Source organism: Pezoporus wallicus, unplaced genomic scaffold (genome assembly GCF_028554395.1).
Source record: "Pezoporus wallicus isolate ANWC-B61680 ecotype Strahan unplaced genomic scaffold, APGP_CSIRO_Pwel_v1 contig_5785, whole genome shotgun sequence".
NCBI classification, from domain to species: domain Eukaryota; kingdom Metazoa; phylum Chordata; class Aves; order Psittaciformes; family Psittacidae; genus Pezoporus; species Pezoporus wallicus.
Genome location: NW_026641150.1, coordinates 3,147,482 through 3,170,134, shown reverse-complemented (window position 1 = coordinate 3,170,134; position 22,653 = coordinate 3,147,482). Strand labels below are relative to the sequence as shown.

The window sequence follows — 22,653 nt, the reverse complement described above, 5'->3', positions numbered from 1 at the left end:
TGATGCAAGGAATTCATGACACTTCTCAGCCCTGAGTACATCTTTCATACCTTGATCATCACATCATTCCACCAGTTTTTTATTTGGCTTCCAGTTTTTCTCATATTCAAAAAACTTGTTAATGCTTAGGCTGGTCAAGTCATTTTTAAAAAGAGAGCTGGAGATGATATCCATTCATGACAAGAAAGAGCAATCTCGCCAGTTATGGAAAATAAGGATTTGTAAAAGAAAACCATCTTTGCTATCCAGCAGCCTGAGCGTTTACTGGAGAAATGTCAGCCAAGGAGTTTTGCTTCCCACAGATCTGATACCTAGACATTTTCAACTCCTTTCTAACGATACCCCATTAAGTCATGGTTGGGTCACACCAAATAGGAAGTGCAGGGTTCTTACCCTTTTTAAGTTTGTTCTTTCCCTCTCCACTCCCAAAAAAAAAAGAAAAAGCTTTGGTTCCTTTTCTGTTGAATATTCTGGGTCAGAACTGCCAGCATGGGTTGGTAAAAAGTTGGCCAAAATGAGCAGTGTGCATTTTCATTTTGACAGGTAACCTGGTCTAGTGGATATAAAGGAAACTGTAGTCATGATATAATTAAAGTTCTTGATACATGACATGCCCTTAGCAGCTAGGGAAATACTGTCTTAAAGGAGTCTGTGTAAGTTGCCCATTTCATGAAGATCTGTTAAAATGTTCCCAGCATTTTCATTACCAATTTGGATGACAGAATAGGAATCTATGTCTAAAATGTCAGTGAACGTCAGGGTTGGTCAAGGCAAGTGCAGAGTTTTGCTTAAATGGGAGAAGTCATGCAGGGTGGATAAATACAGGTTGGGAGTCAATACAGTCTAAAGGATCTATTTTTGAATAGTGAGTCAGAAACAGTATGTGGGTTTGGGAACATGATACTTTTGCAAACAGGATTGATCTTATCGTGGTACAGGTGATCAGAGGTGTGAAACTCCTAGCCTCAGGCGTGCTCTGTTCTGTGTGCCGGTTTCATTAAACAAAGATGTGTAAATACTGAGGACACACATATGAGCAGTTTTCAACTGTAAAAACACTGCTACTAAAGAAAGCAGCTGTGACTAACTGCGCTTGCACAGCCTTATACTAATGGAAAGACAAAAGGAGGCAATTTCTCAAATTTTTAGATCAGGTGCTACTGAAAGCTTTGGGAGGATGCAAGAATGTAAATCATGGAGCAGGTTGTTCAGGGATATGAAATATCTTTTTATTAGATGGTAACTCTCAGGCTGGTTGAGGAGTACTTGTCCTGCATTTGGTGTATACTGGGGAGGTGATAGACTCTGCTGGATCTCTTTAGAATCCTTCCAGCCCTGTGGCTGTATAATTTTAAAAGCATTAAAATTCATGGCATTCCCAAGATTCATTTGCAAAAGATTGTAAGACAAATTCATCAAGGTAACAGAAAATTTACAGAACTAGAGTAGTTTATGGCAATATGAAAATGAAATGGTAGAAAAGCAGAGAAATTCAATCCTTCGCCTCCACCAGCTGTTATTTATTTTAATGTACATATGACAAAGTAAAATAAACTTTCAGAATGCCAGATTTGTGAATATGTAACAACAGTCATAACCCAGAATTTTGCAGAAAGAGCTTGCTGTGTCACATTTGGCATTTGTTTTTAATAAGAGACTAGTTTATGACATGTTTACTATACATTGTGATGCATATTTCAGTGTTTCTCTTACATTAGAAAACATGTATTTCCTTTTCATATATTATATCCAACTTCAGAAGTTAGATAAAGGACAAAATTTGGCTTAATCTGGAGCTGAAAAGTCATGTCAGTTAAAATATAATTCAAAAACATTTTACTGAAAAACCCCACATAGATATATTTTGTCATTACTCTTTTACTCTTCTTTTGTTAGTGATGTTTCTGATATTTCAGGGAAGACATTTAGATGGGGGGGGGATTTATACCCCTTCTCACCCATATACATCTATAGCTTTCAAGTTTTCATGCATCGTTACTTCCACAGACTCCATCAAAGAGGATAAAGGTAGATATTGAAAGTCTTTCAGCACTGGTCATTGCTTTTAGATTTAGCACTCCAGGAACTGTCTTTCTGATCGTTTCTTTCCATGTCATATCACTGCCCTCCAGCTGCCTTACACTATATCTGGCACCTTCAAAATCCTTCCCATCATTTACACCTGATTGTTTTTTTTGGTAGCCTCTTGTCCCTTCTGGGGGTAGCAATTCTTGAAAATCCTGTAAAAATTGTTGAAGGTTATGGGTGGTAATAGTGAAGCTTGCCTTTCTGAAGGCATGATGTTCATGAGTGTTGCAGGCTTTGACAAGTCACTCCCACCAGTTTCCCAAGTCTTGCTTCCATACGGAACAATGGCTGGCTGCCCACAGTGAACAGGATTTTCCTGTCTCAGAGAAGGTTTCCAGCAGTGTGTTTATTCCAGCTGAGAGGTTTAACAGGCCTACTACCTTCCCTTTTTGGTGGGCCTCAGTGTGAAGAATGCTGCTTCATGGAGGTAATGATCAAAGTAGGTGTTAGAGAAGTAGTCAGAGTGGGTGTTCCCAGACTGAAGCTGTGATGGTTCTCCTAAAGGGTGCAAACACCGTTAGGAAGGGAATCATTACAAAGGCAGACCATGTGGCACCAAACTAGGGAAACCTCTATGGATGAATCACTAGAAGAGGCCCCATAATATGTACTACAGAATGGAGACTGTTTTCTCCATGTCTAATCATATATTCTTTCCTTACCTATACCCTCACCTGTTCCTCACAGTTTTTTTATGCTATCTTTCCCTTGTAGCATCAATATTTGGTGCTATGAATATTCCAGTATGAGGTTTTTATTTTGTGGGGATGGAAATTAAACCTTTAACTAGAAAAAGGAATTGTTTTTTGTTTTGTTTTGTTTTGTTTGTGTGTTTGTTTTTAAAATAACTGTATATATTCTAGGATCTCAATAGGTCTAAAAATCAGCCAAAGTACTTCATACTCTGGTTATTTAGAATAGCAACTGAAAATACAGCTTCTGAACTCATAAGGCGGGAACAACTAGTAGGTTATTTAACAGGGTTTTTTTCACAAAACAGATTTGTGTTACTTGTGTAGAAGACCATGAATAAGAAATCAAGAACTGAAAACTACTTTTCCATATTCATTATACCTGTACGACTCTTATTACAGACAAGCAGGTTTGGGGCCATCTCTATACATGCAATTGTGCATATATGTATATATACATCCAGTATAGCATCAGCTTGTGCAAACTGACCAGAGAGAGAAATATTTGTAATATACTGCAAAACCCTAACTCTTAAAAAACAAATGCTTCCTCACCATGCTGTCTGTGTGCTTGCAGTTTAGGTATGCCTGGCAGGTGGTGGGATCATTTTGTATTCTCATGCACAGCATGTTCTGGAGACACTCTGCCCTCCTCACCCATCTAATGCGTATGTGATTTGGGAAGAGTATTACAGAGCACTCAATATGGGCTTCAGTGTTGCTAGTCCTGGATTATTCTGTGTTTAATCACAAGCACAAATTGTTGTGCAAAGTCTGCCTTAAAGAGTAACGTATCAAATTCATGAAATTTTACCAGCTTGGTTCTGCTTATCTTGCCTTTATAGTAATCTAAAACAAATCTGAAACTGTAATAGTTTAAGTTTCCTAACTGGCAGTCTTAAAATGATACATAATTTATAAAGGACTGTCTGTTATACACAAGCTACAGAAAAGGAATTTGTCTTCATTTTCTGTGAGCTAAGGTAGATGTTTATGAGCACCCCAGCTGGGTACAACTCACTAAACCAATTTCTCCTTGTTTACCTTCTCTCGCATGTCAAAGTGAGGTCTAGAGTGACCTAACTTCTTCAGGTGCAACACAACGCTGGGTACACAATCTCTCAAGGAAAAAAAATGCATACACCTGAGCTTCAGTCTAATTGCTTAGATTTAATTAATCTAATTTCCAGTTTACATTAATTTCTTCCTCTTAGTTGTCATTCTGTCTTGAAAAAAGGATGATGTGCTATAGAATGGGATTAAAATTCAGGAGGATGTTGAGGCTCCTGTTGAGAGGAGAGGGATTCAAGGCTTCTAGACTTTACGGATTTGGGTTTGTTTTGTTTTTTTACTGAATACACTTGTGCCATGATAAATGTATAATAATTTGAGAGAAAGGGTCTGTCATGAGTATGCAGGAGAATGCTTTCAGTCCAGTTTCAGCATAATTGCTGTATTTTTAAAGATGCCAGTGAGACGAAAGCTTTGAAACCAAGTTGGATTTATATTCTGTGTAGTCTACAGAATTTGACAGACAACTCTGAGCACATATATTAAGCTTATTTAAATATAAATAGCTACATGTCAAAGGTATACTCATATGTCCTGAATGATGCCTTGCTTTATCTCTAAGTCTTTAGAAATTTTCTGGGGGGTGGGAAGGGATCCCTCAATGAAGTGTAGGAGAATATGACCTCTTCCCAGGAAAAGGGGTAACTGTGGGTAGCTACTGAAAGACTGCTGATGCCTGAGAGATTTTAACATCTAATTCCCCTGCAAGTAGAGCAGCTACCAGTCCAAAGGAAAGAAAAAGCTCAATTAAAATGTGAATGAGAGATTTATATAGGCATAGAAAAATGTATCTAGGGAATACCAAAGCTCCACTTTTACAGAAAACATTATCCTCACACTATAAAAAAAATCACACCCCAAGTTTGGAGGGAGTATTTGTATTTAGTGTAGAAAAGTTTGTTGTTAATTTAATTCAAAAGGTGAAGAGAGCAGTGAGTCATACTTGCATCATACCTTCCTTATCCATCCTTGCTTGCCTCATGTGTAAGACTTTCCACACAATTATGCCCATATGCATGTATGTATATTTTATATAATGTATAGTTTGTGTGTATATATCATATATAGTGTATAAACGCATATCTATATGGCATATACACTATGTAGAGTGCATACATTTTTTGCATATATCCAAATGTGTATATTCATACATACACAGGTATGTATGGATACATATGTATGGATATATACATATGGATAGGTATGTATGTATATTCATAGAATCATAGAACAGTTAGGGTTGGAAAGGACCTTAAGATCATCCAGTTCCAACCCTCCAGACATTGGCAGGGACACCACACACTAAACCATGCCACCCAAGACTCCATTCAACCTGGCCTTGAACACCACCAGGGATGGAGCATTCACAACTTCCCTGGGCAACCCATTCCAGTGCATTACCACACTTATAGTAAAGAATTGCTTCCTTATATCCAATCTAAACCTCCCCTCTTTAAGTTTGAACCTGTTACCCCATGTCCTGTCACTACAGTTCCTAATGAAAAGTCTCTCCACAGCACCCTTATAGACCCCCTTCAGATACTGAAAGGCTGCTATGAGGTCTCCATGCAGCCTTCTCTCCAGGATGAACAGCCCCAACTTCCTCAGCCTGTCTTCATACGGGAGGTGCTCCAGTCCCTGGATCATCCTCGTGGCCCTCCTCTGGACTTGTTCCAACAGTTCCATGTCCTTTTTATGTTGAGGACACCAGAACTGCACACAATATTCCAAGTGAGGTCTCGCGAGTGCAGAGTTGGGGGGCAGGATCACCTCCTTCGACTTGCTGGTCACGCTCCTTTTGATGCAGCCCAGGATATGGTTGGCTTTCTGGGCTGTGGGTGCACACTGAAACCAGCTCTTGTTCAGTTTCTCATCAGCCAACACCCCCAAGTCCTTCTCAACAGGGCTGCTTTGAATCTCTTCTCTGCCCAACCTGTAGCTGTGCCTGGGATTGCTCCGACCCAGCTGTAGGACTTTGCACTTGGCATGGTTAAACTTCATGAGGTTGGCATCAGCTCACCTCACAAGCGTGTCAAGGTCCCTCTGGATGGCATTCCTTCCCTCCAGGGTATCAACTGAACCACACAGCTTGGTGTCATCGGCAAACCTGCTGAGGGCGCACTCAATCCCACTGTCCATGTCAGCAACCTGGATGTTGAACATGATCGGTCCCAACACCGATCCCTGAGGGACGCCACTCGTTACTGGTCTCCAGCTGGACATTGAGCCATTGACCACAACTCTTTGTGTGTGGTCATCCAGCCAGTTCTTTATCCACCGAAAGCCATGCTGGCTGTCACCAAGCACCTTGTTGATTTTCATGTGCTTTCCAGGAGAATCTGCTCCAAGATTTTGCCAGGCACGCAGGTGAGACTGACTGGTCTGTAATTCCCTGGGTCATACGTTTTCCCCTTCTTGAAAATAGGGGTAAATACATAGGTATGTATGCATGCCTTTTTCAGTGAGAAGGGAGAAGCCACAAGCCAAACTGCAAACACACTTGAAGGGTGGGGAGAAATTTTAATGTGTTCTGATTCCAGCCAAGTAAGTTTTCTGATCTCAGCTGACATTGACTCTTACATTTATTTTGTCCTTGCCAATTACAACACAGAGGCTGTTATTTCCTGCTTTAGCTATATGAGTGTACATGTTATATATATATCTTTTGAAGCAGCATTTTGTCATCTTTGATTGAAAACACTTCTCCTTCAGATGCAGACCAATGTGCCCTCCATTTCCTATGTAGACGGTAGCATTTTATTGCTTAGCATCAAGTAGTAATTTTGAAACCTGGAAAGAAATTTTACACCTTTCAGTTCATTTCTTTTTGAAAAGATCAACCATATTAGCAATTTTACAGATACACAATCTCCATGGTGCTATCTCTGGAAGAAAGTACACAGAAACCAAGAAGGGATTAATGTTTGATATTTTCCCTTTCTGCTCCAGGAATTCTTCAGTGTAAAATACACTGAAGTCAGCTTAAAAATACAGACACACATTTCCGTTTTAACTCTTCCTTAACATCAGCTGCGCTTTTATGTCAGTCAAAGACAAGAGTTATTAAAACAAAAAATCACCCCAACCAGAAGTTGATTATTGAAAAAGTAAATCTGTTAAGATATCATTTGTTGTCAAGCTTTTCAAAAAGAGGAATCTTAAACTAAGTTACTGGCTTGATTTTCTGAAAGTTATCTCAGCACCTTCCACCTTTATAACAGCAAGTTGTGTTGCTAAGCAGCAGCACACACAGTAATATCCTTACGTGTTATCTTTACAAAACTAGCTGCATTTTTATTTGTGTTATCAGAGAGTATCCCTCAGGCCTTCTGTTTTTCCCTCCCCAAAGTGGAATTCCTCAGTTTCAACCTCATAGGTAAACCCTATGGACTGTGGTTATAGCGTCATTCTCAGACCTGCCTTGGTTCAGCAACTGCTGAATCTCCTTCAGGAGTCTGTGTTGCATTTACTGACAGAACATCCTTTTTATCACCAAACACTGGTTTAATTCAAGCATACAATAAAGTCTGCGCTTTTTTGAAGTACCTACTCCATGCCGTTACAATAAAGGCAACTCACAGTCTTATTGATGTGTCCATGGAAGTCCTCTCACCATGGGGTAGATAAATCTGAACTTGAATAAGCTTTGGTAGTTCCCCAGAGCCTGGCAAGTGTCACTCTTTTGGCAAGTCTCTGATTTTCCTTCTGTCCCCCTGAAAAAAACACACATAATTTTCTCTTTCTTTTTAATATATTTTTTTTTTTATTATTTATATTAGATTATTTTTTAAATACTTGTTTTGGCAGTGTTATCGCTTTCTGGACGTATACTAGTGTAAAATCCCAGGTTTAATGGGTACTGTGTAATGGGAATAGGAGTAGCTGCCTCTCTGTCCCCTTCCTTCTCTTTTCTGGGTGACGTTCAGTTTACATAACCTTAGCCATGAAAGATTAAGCCAAATCAGTGTTCTAGGCTTCTGTAATCAAAAAAAGGACAGTGAATCTGCTCAAGCCTTGTAGTTCTTGCTGCTAGGTGACTAACAGTGTCAGTGTGGATGCTCAGCACCAGGTCAGAAAGAATTCTAACTTTTGCCCATCAGAATATGTACCAAAACCACCTTCTTTCCTGAGAAAGGTGCAGGTAGACCTACAACCAGGTAACTGCAACACTGCGTGTGGTCTGGGAATGACTTTTAGCTACTTTGAAAGGACCAGAAAAAAACAACTGGTAATTGCTATCAGAGAGGGCCCGCCAACATTCAGTTGTTCCAGTGCTCTAAACTTTTAATACCAGCCCTGTGTAGGGACAATTGCACCTTTAACAACCCCAGAACCAAAGTCATCTTTGACTCAGTGGTTTTACAGGCCAAAATAGGTGTTTTCTTTGATCAATGAGGAGTCATCCCCTTTGTAGCACATGCTGGAAGCAGAGTAGTGAATCCTGCCTTTAAAGCTTTGAGGTTTCTTTATTGTCCATAGGATATTTTAGGCTAATACAGGCCAACATGTTTTTCCTGAGCCCTTTAATAGGGATGTTGGTTGGTGTGAGTCAAGGCCAGTTATAACATGCTCACTAGAACTGGTCTTAGACAAGCAGTCAAAAACAAGCAAGTAATACAGTTTGTGATTGCTATCAGTCTGGGAAAATTAGACCTGATGGCTTCAAGGGAATGAAGGGAATGACTTACTATCTATTACAAACTATCTAGGGAATTCATAAAATAGGGTAAGTCATGTTAGACATGTTTCATGACATGAAACTCCAACAACTGGAACATTTTATAGCAGACAGTTTCTTTTGATCATCTTTTTGATAGAAAATTAATTATAGTTTCAATAACTTTGGACATCATAGCATTTGATGCTTCTTGCATCTCCAGGTTTTTTAAAACTGACTATATATTTCAGATAGCAAATACACTTCACTGCCCTTTCAGTTTCCATTTTCCACATTTCTTATTTTCTACACATCTTATTTTCCACACATCTTATTTTCCACACATCTTTGATTTGTTTCAGGCAGGTAAGTGCCACAGAAGTGTCACTGCCTATATCAGAGATAGCAACTTTGTGCAGTCCCAAAATTACTGAAGGACATACATACAAATAACATTTTTGAGAAACACATATCTTCATATGCAGTATATCCACTTAAATGAGCTGTTGGGGCTGGTGGCTCTTCAGTGTTATGGTGATTCTGTATTACCTCAGATGCACTTTTTTTTGTTTGTTTGGCATAGGTTTTAACGTTTCTAGATTGCTTTATCTGTTGCTGTCATCCCTTTGGACCATTCAGTGAGTCAGTCCCTTTGCATGAGCCAGTTTGGTGTGGGCTCCTGAGTGTGCCAGGGGCAGACCAAATCTCCTGGCCATGTATGTCCCATAGCATAAGGAGAAGCCCCTGCTTCTGGGGGCAGCCACTTTGGTCTGTCTGTCCCAGCTGCTATAGGGGTAAGCACACTTTGCCTGTACTATACGTTGGTGAAATGCAAGGCAGCTACAGATCTCCCATGTCTGTGTTATCCCAGTGCTGAGCCGAGGGCAGAGGCTGGTACTCACAGCTGAGTGCAGTGCCTGCTCAGCTCTTGCACTGGAGTTGGCTTTGTTCTGCCAACTCGGTTGGGAAGCTCACACTCTTGGTTTTTTGTAGCCTTTGTCCCTGCTGCATATGTTTGTAGCTATAGGGAAGACAGAGATAGCTCCCACATGGAAAAGATAGAAGTACATTAGGAACTCTCTTTCTAAAACCAAACTGTTAATGTAAACTGAATGATAGCTGTGTGTAATACACCTTTAATTTTCTCCTGGACACTGATGCTAGAAAATCCACAGTGAGGAAAGAAGGTCAGAATAAAACATGAGTTTTATATGATGGATGTGACACCATGAGCTGCTTGTTTAGTTACATGGGAATGTGTTCACTGTGTAAATCAAATTGCAGCTAAAAGCCCTTTAGCTAAATCCAGCAGTAGAATTCCTGCAGCTAAGAGGATTACAGCATTCCTTGAGTCCTCAGTAAAACTTCAGTGATATTAGCAGCAGTAGCAGTTATGCTTCAAGGGCAGTGTACAAAGACATAGGTTTTGTATGTAAAGCATAGCTTCACCTCACCTTGAGGCATTAAGACAGCTATTCCCATTTCAATAACAAAAATTCCCAATAACGCCAGACTTCAGCTGGTAAAATATTCTTCCCATGGACTTCAATTCCTAAACTTAATAGTGACATTAAAATAATTAACTTTACAGCCCCTTGTGCAATTTTATAGCTTCCTCCTTCTGTATTTGTTCCTATTAACTCATTATGTGTCCACAATTGAGCAAAGTGCTCACGTGCATGCTTAAATCTCAGTTCAGTCAGTGAACATGTAAGTGTAGATGCTTGGTAGAGTCAGGACCCATTGGATTCTAAGATGACCTGGAGCAGATGTTTCTGTTTAGTCTGTGTTTCCACAGAGACTAGACATCTCTTCACTGTTCATTCTTGTTTTGAACTTAGCCACTTAAATGCTTATAAAGAAGGCATCTTTTTTTTAAGCCAGTGGCCTCTCTTCTCCCATGATTGTCTGTTTTAAACAACAAAGTATTTAATCTATTTTAGTATTAATCCAGAAAGCATCAGCCCACACTGAAAAAAAAAGCTTCCATTTCCTACAGCTTTTTAGAGCTTTTCATGCTTTGGAGTGTTTTCTGGGAGCTTTTTTCTCTTGCTTTTGTTTGAGGACAGAATCCACAGAGATGGAAGAGGAAAAGGTTCATCATGACTGACATTTGAGTCACTGCTTAGTTTGAGACACTCCTGGGTTTGATAGAGGGTTATTCATACCAATAAATGGAGAGCATTTCAGATTTTGTTTTGTTAGAAACACGACAGAGGAGACTGTCTTACTTGACGAGTTCATGAAGGAGGAAGAATGATCTTTTCCCATCTTTTTCTCTATTGGAGTTTTTGCATTAAAAGGTCTATCTCCCTCCTGTTCATTTTAAGAAACTGTAGTAGACTATATGTTCAAAGATTGGCAGACTTCCCTCAGATGATTATGAATATTTCGTCTCTGGTTTTGGTAGTACTTTTGAATATTTGATCATGTCAAAACAAGCACTTATAACTGACACATTAAAGAGGTTGGCAACAAACACTGCTGCACATAAATAGCTTTCTCTTTACTTCTGAAGAAGTTATGAAGTAGTGAAGAAAATATGGGTATTTGAGTGTGAAATTTACAAAGACAGATCCAGGAATCAGCTGTGATAAAAAAGCACTTTGCACCCTGTTTTCCTCTTGCTTGTTTAGAGTGGACTAGGTAAAGAATGACGACAGAATCCACTGTTCGGATGAGCAGAGTATAATAATTGACATTATTTTCCATCTTAATAAATAGCTGGGGAAAGAGAAACTGTTTTGAAAGACAAAATGCATAAACAGCACCCCACCCCCCCACCCTCCGTTTTTTCAGATGCTTTGATGCACGTGTCCCCTACTTGAGGTGTCTCTGGATGCTGGATTCTTACTGTATAGTCTCTCCATCTAGTGGTTAGATGGATGGGATGCTGCATATTCTTCATAACTTTTCAAGATTGTCATAGCTGAAAATGACTGGGAGCTGTTGAAATAGGAAGGAAATGTTCTGTAAGAGAAAGCACATGGCCACATTAAGTAAGGAGGAGACGTGAGGGTAAATGCCAAAAACAAAACAGGAATTCAGTGAAAACAATCAGGTTAAATCTTCATCACTGAAGCTTCCCCTTCCTGATAGCTAACTTCAGGCCAAATCCCTTGCCTTGTAGATAATAAAATCCCCAAGCTTGTCAATGGGTGGTGGGAATATGCACAGTTGTACATGTTAGTGCCTTATGGGGGGACCTAGATACATGCCTCTGGCAGCATGGACCTTGTAGTTACCTGCAAGATTCAGTAACACAGCCTCTGTATAACCATCCAGCAGGACTTCCCTGATACCTGTGCCTTCTTCTGAGCAGGTGAAGTGCCACCAGTACTCCCATGGCCCCACAGCTTAAAACCAGCTGGATCCAGAGGGAGTTGAGCTACACTAGGTCAAACCTTTGGCTCAGGAGCACAGGAGTGGGTAGGTTGTACCCTTGATCAGAGCACTGCCTAGGGCTGTTCCCCCATATGGAGCCACAAGGTGGCTAAGGGAAGTATTAAAAGTGGTAAATCCCCCAAGGGAGGCAAGAAGTTGCTGTCCTCTTTTGCCTGGGCTGTAAAGTCCCAGTGTTTAGCCTGAAAAAAAGGCCCATGGAGCTGTGGTTGCCACCTGATTGCTCCCTCCAGCAACAGGCTACCTGGACCAGTTGACTTGGCAAGCAGTGAGGTCTGGATCAACCTCTGCATGTCAGAATTGGGTAAGCCATAACCTATTACCCTAAAATCATTTCATATGGTCCATAGCAATATTATTATTCTTTCCCATACCATTGTACAACAGTGTTCATGTATTGTGTTCAATGGCTCAATGCCTGGCTGGAGACCAGTAACGAGTGGTGTCCCTCAGGGATAGGTGTTGGGACCGATCATGTTCAACATCTTTGTCACTGACATGGACAGTGGGATTGAGTGCGCCCTCAGCAAGTTTGCCGATGACACCAAGCTGTGTGGTTCGGTTGATACCCTGGAGGGAAGGAATGCCATCCAGAGGGACCTTGACACGCTTGTGAGGTGGGCTGATGCCAACCTTATGAAGTTTAACCATGCCAAATGCAAGGTTCTACCTTGTCAGAGCAATCCCAGGCACAGCTACAGGCTGGGCAGAGAAGAGATTCAAAGCAGCTCTGTGGAGAAGGACTTGGGGTGTTGGTTGATGAGAAACTGCATGTGGGATCCTGGATTCTTCAGTCAGAGAAAATTCCCATTAAAAAATTCAGTTCAAATAAGCAATACAGGATTGGACTATTATCCATTATTTAGCCTTTTCAAGCTAAAGTAATTATGAGATAAGTTCTGTTCTTGAAATAATTAAAAAAAAAATAGTCCCAGTGCTTTCAGAGTGGATTTTGTAATTGCCTTTTTGCAGAAAATCATACAAGACGGGAAAAATACTTGATATTTTTGGCAGGCTGAGTTTCTGTGCATTTTATTCACTTTCAATAGGAACATTTCTAATGAAACTCCAGATAGAGCCAACCACTCTAGAATGCTAGAATCATAATTAACTAAAACCAAACAGCATCGCTATATTATTTTGCCTTCCATATGTACTTATACAGTTACTCTATATGTTTTTAACACAGAGATACACAAACACATACGTTATGGAAAAATCATCGCACCACAAAGATGTAGGTAAAGCTCTGACTATTTCCACTGCATTAGCATGTGCAAGTTGTGTGCTAGGCAACAGGAGATGACATTTGACTTGGGTGATTAGTGGCTTCCACTTTTAACTGTGTTCTGTTCATTTACAGAGTTGTGCACATCAGTGTTCTCCTGCATCAGCTTAAAGCCATACTTTCAAACTTTTCTGTTGTTTTTGTTGGGCAAAGCATTCCAGTGACCTGCCTTTTTGCTTATTTATGTTTATAGCTCTACAGGGGCTTCATTGGTGTGGGTGTTGTTTACTCTCAAGTACCACATTTGGGAGGCAAAAAGACCTTAAAGAGGATATAAATTACATTTGGCTGAGTACAAGATTCAGTCTATAAGTTTTAAACATTTGAATACTTCCTGAAATCCTGCTGGCACATCTGGGTTTGCTAAACACACACTGGGGGAAAATTGAGGAATTGACCATGACCTCTGGAGGCCAGTGTGCAGAGGCTCCATCTAGAGTCAGTGGAGAGAGACTGGCTCCAAAATTAGCTTTTTCCCAGAGTTTGCTTAATTTTGCTGGCTGCAAAGATGCTTAGGGAGACCAACCTTGCTATTCTGCAGTTAATCTTTCTGAATGTTTACTAAGCACTGTTTTTCATACTCCCTATAAAATGAGGCTAAGCACCCAAACCTGATCTGGGCCCCACCCAATCTTGTGCTGACTTCCATGGGCTTTGGGTCAAATTTAATGGCCATCTCACAGAGCTACTGCAAAAACCCCCAGCACAATGGCTGAACTATGTCAGTATTTGTCACGCTTTCTTAAGATTATAAATAACAGGGTTTGATGATTATCAGGAGAGAGGCCCTTGTATCAAAATGGTAAAGTACCAAAGAAATAATCTAGAATGGATGAATCCTACCACTTAAAACTTTATTTGTTAACTTCTGGGTTTCTGTTTGTTTTGCTTGTGCAACTAAAATGTTGATTATCTGTCATTGCTGATCCAAGAGCAATAGTTCCAGGTTCATAAAGTAATCAACCCAACAGCTCAGATTCTTAAATTCTATCTTTTATTTACCTTCCCTAGGTTGGAAAAATCCACAAGAATGCTGCCCGCAAAAGAGAATACCATGTACTGTTCATGGTGATCACTACAGTTATCTGTTACCTGGTGTGTTGGATTCCCTATGGAGTTATAGCATTACTTGCAACATTTGGTAAACCAGGTGTGGTGACTCCAGTTGCAAGCGTCATACCTTCCATCCTAGCAAAAAGCAGTACTGTTTGCAATCCCATTATCTACATCCTTATGAATAAGCAGGTAAGACACATATTATTTTTAAATTCTATTTTCTTTAGGGTCTTTCAGGTATTATTGACTGCTGTGACATATAGATGTCTTTACGAGGACATTCAAGGCTTGTCCAGATGATATTACTAGAGTCTTGAGGTGTAGTTGTTTACAGTCAACAATATTATTGCTAGATAGGAAGAACAGATAAATATTTGCTTACTGAAATTACTGTGTTCTTCTGAGGGCACACTGGGTGTCAATTTGTATGCTGCAGAGCGAGTTGACAAAGGTACTGGAGTCTGTTTACAAGAAGAATACTCAAACATGGTGGGGGTGAGGGGGAAGAGGTGCAATAAGAAAAATGGATTTCATTACCTTGGAAACAATATGAAGGAGGAAAACATTTGCAAACACCATTTTCACGACAGATGCCCTTGAAAATATTGCAATTATACTTTCTCTGGACATCCATATGCTTCCTGTTAAATTCCTAGTTCAGCTACATAACAAAATAGATTATGAATTTTGTCTCATGAGGACCAAAGCCAATTCTACCACTTCTAAAATGCCTAGATCCAGTTACAGCCCCTTGTTTCTGTAAATGGCATTTTCAGTACACAAAAGTGAAATTCCTAATGTGTCTGTGTTGACTCTAAAGTTTGATAATGGCAGATCCGAAAGTTTTAAAAGTGTTTTGCAGTTAAGAAATTTGGAAAATATGTATGGTTTATGAAATAGCCTTGTCTCTCTTGTTACATCTTAGATGTTATTCTTAATTTCCTTTCTTCATTATGTCCATTGCACTATTATAAAGCCAATAACCCCCCTTTACCCTTTCTTGCTCAGTGTATGATGGAGCCTACCCCTTAGAATTTATCAACAGCAGCACTGTATTAGTATGGAGTTGAGACAAGGGATATGTTGAATTTACCAGCCAAATAAATTCCAATTTTGCTGCAGCCCAAGATCATTCTTGGTCTGGTTCATCTAACCTAAAGTTCTTAAACAAGGAATGAGTTTCCTTCTGGAGTTTGAGAGAAAGCTCTCAGGCAAGCCATAAAACCTTCCTGAAATCAGAAGAAAAAAGTACTGTTGCCTTCCTCAAGACCAGGGCTTCATTTCCAAAGCGTAGTTTGAGCTGACATTGAAAAATATCAAGAACTCCATTTGAAAAGTGCTAAAGCGAAAGCAGGATAGGAATCTTTTCTCCCTTCCCTTACCTTTTATGATTCTTATGGAAACGTCTCAACAGCAGCATCTGTCTTGCTTCTCTATTCTCTGGGCGGTTTGGCTGAGGTCCTTGGCTCCCATGACATCATCTGACTGTGCTGCCATCACTGGAGCAGGCTGTAACAGTGGTCACAAATACATTTTGGCACTGTATTTACACACAGAGCACATCCTAAATAGCAAAAGTATGGAATGCAGGGTAAAGATATGAGTCTTAAAACACACGAACTCAGTACAGAGCCTTGGGTACCTCCATATGTCTTGAGAACAAAATCACATGCACAATTACCTGTGCTGACAACCTGGCATCCACAAATATACACACAATTAAGGCTGGTTTTATATTCTCAAAGTGCTCCAAGCAGTTATTGAGAACTGTGCATTCTGCAGCATCAAAGGCTTGTGAGGCAGTCATGCTGCTATGGGTGTGCTGAGGCAAAAAGAAAAGGCTTACTGTTGAGGAAAAGTTGATTAGCAGCAATAAAACCAGGGTGCTTGCACATCACAGGAATGTAGTAAGCTGTCTAAAATCACTCCTTGCAGTAGCTGCCTCTTTCAGCTACAAAAGAAACACTTCTGAATGCTTAACTTCTTTTGTTCGTATGAGGTGTACTTTTGATCAAGTTTATCATGTCTTATAAGGAAAGATCATTGTGGGATGATATGTCTGCAAGGGGAAGATCTGTTAGGACAGTTTTGAGGCAAGGCAGGCTGTTTCTTAGCCACAGGAACTGAAAAGGCAGTGCAACAATTCAGGAGCACCATGGCAAGGAGCTGGAAGTGGTTTCTTACATATCCTTCCTTAATCTTCAGTCACATGCAAGACCGATGCATTAGATTTCATTCTTGGAACACTGAGAATGTTTCATTTGTTTCCCGCTGCCTACTGCTACACAGCTGTCACCATTTAACAAAGAAATGCAAGGGACAAAGTCAAATTGGTCTTGGAGGGTTGATCATTAGTTGCCAGCTGGAAGTCACTGTATGGGTTGTTTTGTTTTTTTACATAGTTAGCTTCCTTATTGTTGCCAAAATCTAAACAAAAATCACTCCTGAAAAGTCAGATTTGGCATAAACACTTTTCATGGTAATTAAACCCAAAATAAGCAATAGCTAATGCCTAGCATGAATCCACAGCTCTTATCTGCTATGCCGTTGCATATTAGCAGTAAAAATAATTGGGTTTACTTGACACTGGGAAATGAGCTTCACTCAAAAAGGGTGAAATACATCCCTTCCTCTAGTTCCCCTTCTTTTCAGAACAGGAACAATAGTAACACCTTCCTCCGATGCATCACTGTTGTTCACAGCACCTCAGCTACTCTGTAGTTGTTCTCATTCTTTTTTGTAAGCTTAACACCTCAGGAAAAGCTGTCTTCTTCCCAGCACTCAGCTTTTCTCGGCTTCATGCTTAGCTGAGAATTGTCACAGGAGGCTGGTTCCTCCCAGCACAGAAATTATCTGGCCTGCATTTTTCACAGTCCTCTCTTTCCAGATGTGAGACACCACAGGAGGCTATTTACTCCTGCATCTTACAAGTACACCAAGAACATATGGCTTAATTTTTAGTTCTCTATGCATAAGCTAACTTTTTTGCTTTGGGACATGCCTTGAAGATTGCAAAATGGCATTGGTTGACTGCAGCTGTGGTGATAGCTTCCAGCTATTATAAATCAATGTGTAACATCAGTGAACCGTCAACCTTAAAACTCATCCTGCAGAGCATACCTTTAAATTAACTCTCAGGCAGGCTCTCAGTCACTTGCATAGTCCTGGAACCCCAGAAAAAAAAGGTTTTGCCTTTGCAGTTGCTTTCTGCACTGACCTGAGGTGATAAAGCACTGAGGAAAATGGTGAATTTCTTTGGAGCTGTAGGGACTCCCTCAGGTGGGATGGCATGGGGCACACTGCTCTCCTTCCACTCTGCTCCAGGAGGAGAGAGATGCAGTGTTTAAGATGGGCAGGTAACATCACACCAGGCAGATATTAAGCTTCATTTACAAAGCTGTAAAGCACTAAATTGGCTGAGACCAAATGGTGCTTGGGGAGAAGCTGGAGGAGACAACAGAAAGCACCTTACATTTTCTCTGTCCCCTCGTTATGAATGGCCCTTTTGCCCTTTGGCAGCATGGCTATGTATGCCTGGGGCAGCTCTCCCTGCAGGGCAGACCCCCAGAAATGCAGCACATAGCCAAGTACACAGCCAAGCTGGGCAGCATCAGCATGCTCAGGCTCTCAATGCATTGGTCCTTTACAGTTGTTACACAGTTAATGTGGTTATGCAGATTTTTTGTTTCATCTTCTTTTACCTCTCAGTGTTTTTTATTCCCATCACAACTCCCTGTCAGGTTTGCATCGTCTCTCTTCAAACTGCCACGTGTGCAGCCACCACAAACAGATTTTTAGTGACAGCTTCAACTACCTGCCTCTGACTAAAGCAGTGCTGACAGAAACCTGCTCTTTCACATGTTGCATGCAAGCAGGTATTAAGCATTCACTCAAGAGATATGCAGCTTCTCTGTAGCCCATGGACTTGCAGTTTTGATGATCACTGGGAGCATCTTGCTTTCATGTATTCCATAGAATGGCACAGGAACCCTGACACGGAAGATCTGGCTGGCTGGTGTAACTGTACGTGAAGATGTACTGCACTGACAATCAGTGGATAAATAGCTGGATAAAATAATGGTGCAACAGCTGTTGAGGTTAACCTTATGTATCAGAAGTTAATTTTTTATTGATACAGAAGTCAAGATGTGAATAATGAGTGCTTGAGAGGGTATGGTTATGGATGAGAATGAGTGAATCTGCACTCACGATTTCTCATAATTTAAAACAAACACTCAGAGAAAACAGGAATTTGCTGCATTGCTACTGACAGCCAAATTTAAGTCAAGTTAAACCTGTGTCATGGTTTAAGTCCAGTCTGTCAATTCAGCCATGCAGTCCTCGCTCAATCCCCACCCCACCTTCCTCCTCCCACTCCCGGAGGGATGGTGAGAAGAATCGAAAGAATGCAACTCCCACGGGTTGAGATAAGAACAGTTCAGTAACTAAGGCATAACACAAATCACTACTGCTGCCACCAGTGATAATAATGATAAAGGAAATAACAAGGGAAGAGAATACAACCGCTCACCACCCGCCGACCGATACCCAGCACGACCGAGCCATGATCTAGCCCTTCTGGGTAACTGCCCCCCAGTTCTACATCCTGGGCAGGACATGCTGTGGTATGGAATACCTCTTTGGTCAGTTTGGGTCAGGTGTCCTGTCTTTGCTTCCTCCCAGCTTCCCCTCCTCCCTGGCAGACCATGAGACTCAGGAAGTGCTTGGTCAGACTAAACATTACTGAGCAGCAACTACAAACATTGGTGTTATCAGCGCTGTTCCCAGGCTGAAAGTCAAAACCACAGCATTGCACCAGCTACTAAGAAGGAGAAAAATGACTGCTACTCCTGAACCCAGGACAACCTGTAGTACTCAAAGATCCACAGAACCAAACATTTGGAAAACACTGATCAGATTATAAATCACAACCTTAAAATAGCCTTGCTCTACTGGAGCATGTGGGCTCCAACTAATTACTTCCACACATTTAGTCATCCAGGTAACTCACCTAAAGCTCCCTGGACTACTGGAACTCAGGCTAGCCCATCTAATACTGTTTTGCATATTACATTTGGCAAAAAAGTCCACCCAAACCCTGTTATCAGAATGTGGAATTTCTGGTGTCAGAAAATGCCTGTGAGGAAAAGTAAGGAGGAAGAGTGTGAGGGAAGGGATACATTAGATGTGAGTAGAAGCCTCTGATGAATAGTTTGATTTCTACTCTCTGTCTTCTTGTATTAAAATCACTGCACTCGTAAAAATAGAAGCTGATCCTGTCATTTCCCCCAAGGATTTGGAGAAGTGATGCTGAGAAGAATACACACACTTACTTGAAAATAATTAATACGGTGACCTTTCCAAATTTATCATGTACTGGGTGGGGGGGAGGTGTTGGGTGAGGGAGAAATTAAACAGAATGATTTAATAGAACAATTAAAGCCAACTACAAAGGCTTTTTCTTCTGGTGGACAATGAGATTTGAATGATAATAATGTACTTAAAGAATGTTCCTCAACGAGACCTGGACCCAATGTGTGTGAAACTGTGCTTCTCACGAGTGAGCACTTACACAGGCACACAGTCCTGTTGCTGCAGTAGGACTGCTCAGACATGGAATTGTCTTCAGAGTTTTCTTCATTGTTTGTGCATACAAGGTATAATAGCCATCTGGGCCCAAGCTGAGAGCCTGTACAGACAGACTGTGAAGAAGCAAGGGAGCAGTGTTGGAGTCTGATGTGTGATAAACAGGAGTTAACCCAGCAGGGATGTGGAATTTTCCCAGCAGGTTAGAACTGCGAGAGAAAGGAAAGGCATTTTCATACTGTTTTGCTGCATTAGGATGCCTGATAAGGCACCATCCAGAGAACTGATGCTGACTGAGATCACACATCAGACACCTCCCATGCACACTGTGGTTGCAGCGGTCCCTTGGAAGCTTGTACCACCACCGTTCTATGCCTTTCACCTGGCCGCTCACTGCCTGGACCAGCTCCCTCTTCCAGGGCCTGCAGGGAATCTCCCTGCTGCCAGACCAGGAACAAAGAGTCCTTCTTTCTTTAATGATAATGTGTGCCTTGTGTATTCAGTTTTCTAGCAACCCTGCAAGCCTTTCATTACTTCTCAATCTTACCTTATGCACTGAGTAGGAAGAAATGCATAAGCACTTTGGGAAACAGAGCTACATATGATAGTCATAACCCTCCTACCCCCCCCAAAAAATGTAACACTTCCCAACTGGCTGTATTTTCACAGTAATTTTTTCATGTGGTGTTGTGCAGCTTTCATTATTTCTAGCAAAAGCTAATGTTTCATTTTTAAAGTTGAAGGAATATGTAGATAATGCTGTTATTTTTTTTTGTTGAAGCTGCTCATTTTCCCACTTGGAAAACTAACCATAGAATCATAGAATACTTAGGGTTGGAAAGGACCTTAAGATCATCCAGTTCCAAGCCCCCAGACATTGGCAGGGATACCTCCCACTAAACTGTGCCACCCAAGGTTCTGTCCAACCTGGCCTTGAACACCACCAGGGATGGAGCATTCACAACTTCCCTGGGCAACCTGCTACCAGTGCATCACCACACTTACAGTAAAGAACTTCCTCCTTATATCCAATCTAAACTTCCCCTGTTTAAGTTTTAAGCCATTACCCCATGTCCTGTCACTACAGTTCCTAACAAAGAGTCTGGCTCCAGCACCCTTAAACCCCCCCTTCAGATACTGAAAGGCTGCTATGAGGTCTCCACACAGCCTTCTCTTCTCCAGGATGAACAGCCCCAACTTTCTCAGGCTATCTTCACACGGGAGGTGCTCCAGTCTCCTGATCATCCTCGTGGCCCTTCTCTGGACTTGTTCCAACAGTTCCATGTCCTTTTTATGTTGAGGACACCAGAACTGCACACAGTGAGGTCTCACGAGAGTAGAGGGGCAGGATCACCTCCTTTGACCTGCTGGTCACGCTCCTTTTGATGCAGCCCAGGATATGATTGGCTTTCTGGGCTGTGAGTGCACACTGAAGCTGGCTCATGTTCATTGTCTCATCAACCAACACCCCCAAGTCCTTCTCTGCAGGGCTGCTCTGAATGTCTTCTCTGCCCAACCTTTAGCTGTGCCTGGATTGCTCCGACCCAGGTGTAGGACCTTGCTCTTGGCATGGTTAAACTTCATAAGGTTGGCGTCAGCCCACCTCACAAGCATGTCAAGGTCCCTCTGGATGGCATTCCTTCCCTCCAGGGTATCAACCGAACAACACAGCTTGGTGTCATCGGCAAACTTGCTGAGGGTGCACTCAATCCCACTGTCCAGGTTGTGGATTGGCTAAGGAACGGCAGACATTTCGTGACCAACCCAGATGTCTTCACCTTAGGAGATGACAGTTATGAAGAATACAGTTAAACAATGGATATGTGAGCCATCCCAGCTGTTTGGTCTTAGCCAAACTCTGAGTTAAGTTGTAAGGCCTGAACTCAAGTTACCCAGGCTGCAAGGCGTAACCTTAGGTTACTAAAGGACAGCTACGTGCAGTAGAACAAGGAACTTGGCGTTTGCTCAAGGTTAACAAGATGTAGAAGCAGGATGGGGAAACTGTAAGATGTGTGCAATAAGTAACAAATGAACAAATTTTCAGCTAGCCTTCTATCTGCTTTGAAAATGTGTGGACAGCGCTTTTGGGCCAATCAGAATCTATATTGGTTACATCAGCTAGTCTTATAAACTATAAAAACTGTTGATGTGTGTGAATAAATTTGGCAATCGCTTTATCACATTGATCGTCTCTGCGTTGTCCGTGACTCCCGCGTCAACACCATGTCATCGACAAAGATGAGGACTTAAAATGTCCTAATGAGGACATAAAACTACAGATCTTGAAAGATGGTATTCAATGCAGGGAAAATTGTGTCAAGCCTCGTTTTAATGACCAAATTGGAACGCGCCTATTAAGTTCTGAAAAGAGACCTTGTTAGTTTAGTTCATGACCTTCTAGAGGTTCGTAGGTTTACAATCAGATTTATTATCAAAAGTTGTTATAATTTTTCATTGAGTGTATGTAGATGTCAATACTTATGATCTGTTTTTTCATCTTTTCACTGGTAGCTAGACTGACTTTGAGTAAATAATAGTCAACATAAAGAAGTGATGCATTACCTTCTCAGTCATCTGGAAATGGAAAGATTTTTTGTCTAAATTGAATTGCACACCCAAGTTCTTAAGTTGAAAATGGGCTAAGCCAAAATAATCTCTTAGTGCAGAATACTCTACACTAAGTACACTACTGTAATACAGTTCAGAAATGTTTTGACTTTTTTTTTCCCCAGCATGCAGTGTTATGACTTTTTAAAGTTGAGGGGCAAGGAGAAGAAAGGTCTCAAGGGCACTTTTACTGCTGTCAGAAGGTA

General features: G+C 41.1%; 1 protein-coding gene across 1 annotated transcript in view; it reads left to right on the top strand.

The window, feature by feature from the left end:
• The window catches only part of LOC130606165 (opsin-3-like), an 80,784-nt gene that overhangs the window by 39,724 nt on the left and 18,407 nt on the right, over positions 1-22,653 (top strand). Inside the window, exon 3 of the mRNA XM_057422230.1 lies at positions 14,210-14,443. Within this exon, the coding sequence (XP_057278213.1) occupies positions 14,210-14,443 (234 nt within the window). The remainder of the gene's footprint in view (positions 1-14,209; positions 14,444-22,653) is intronic.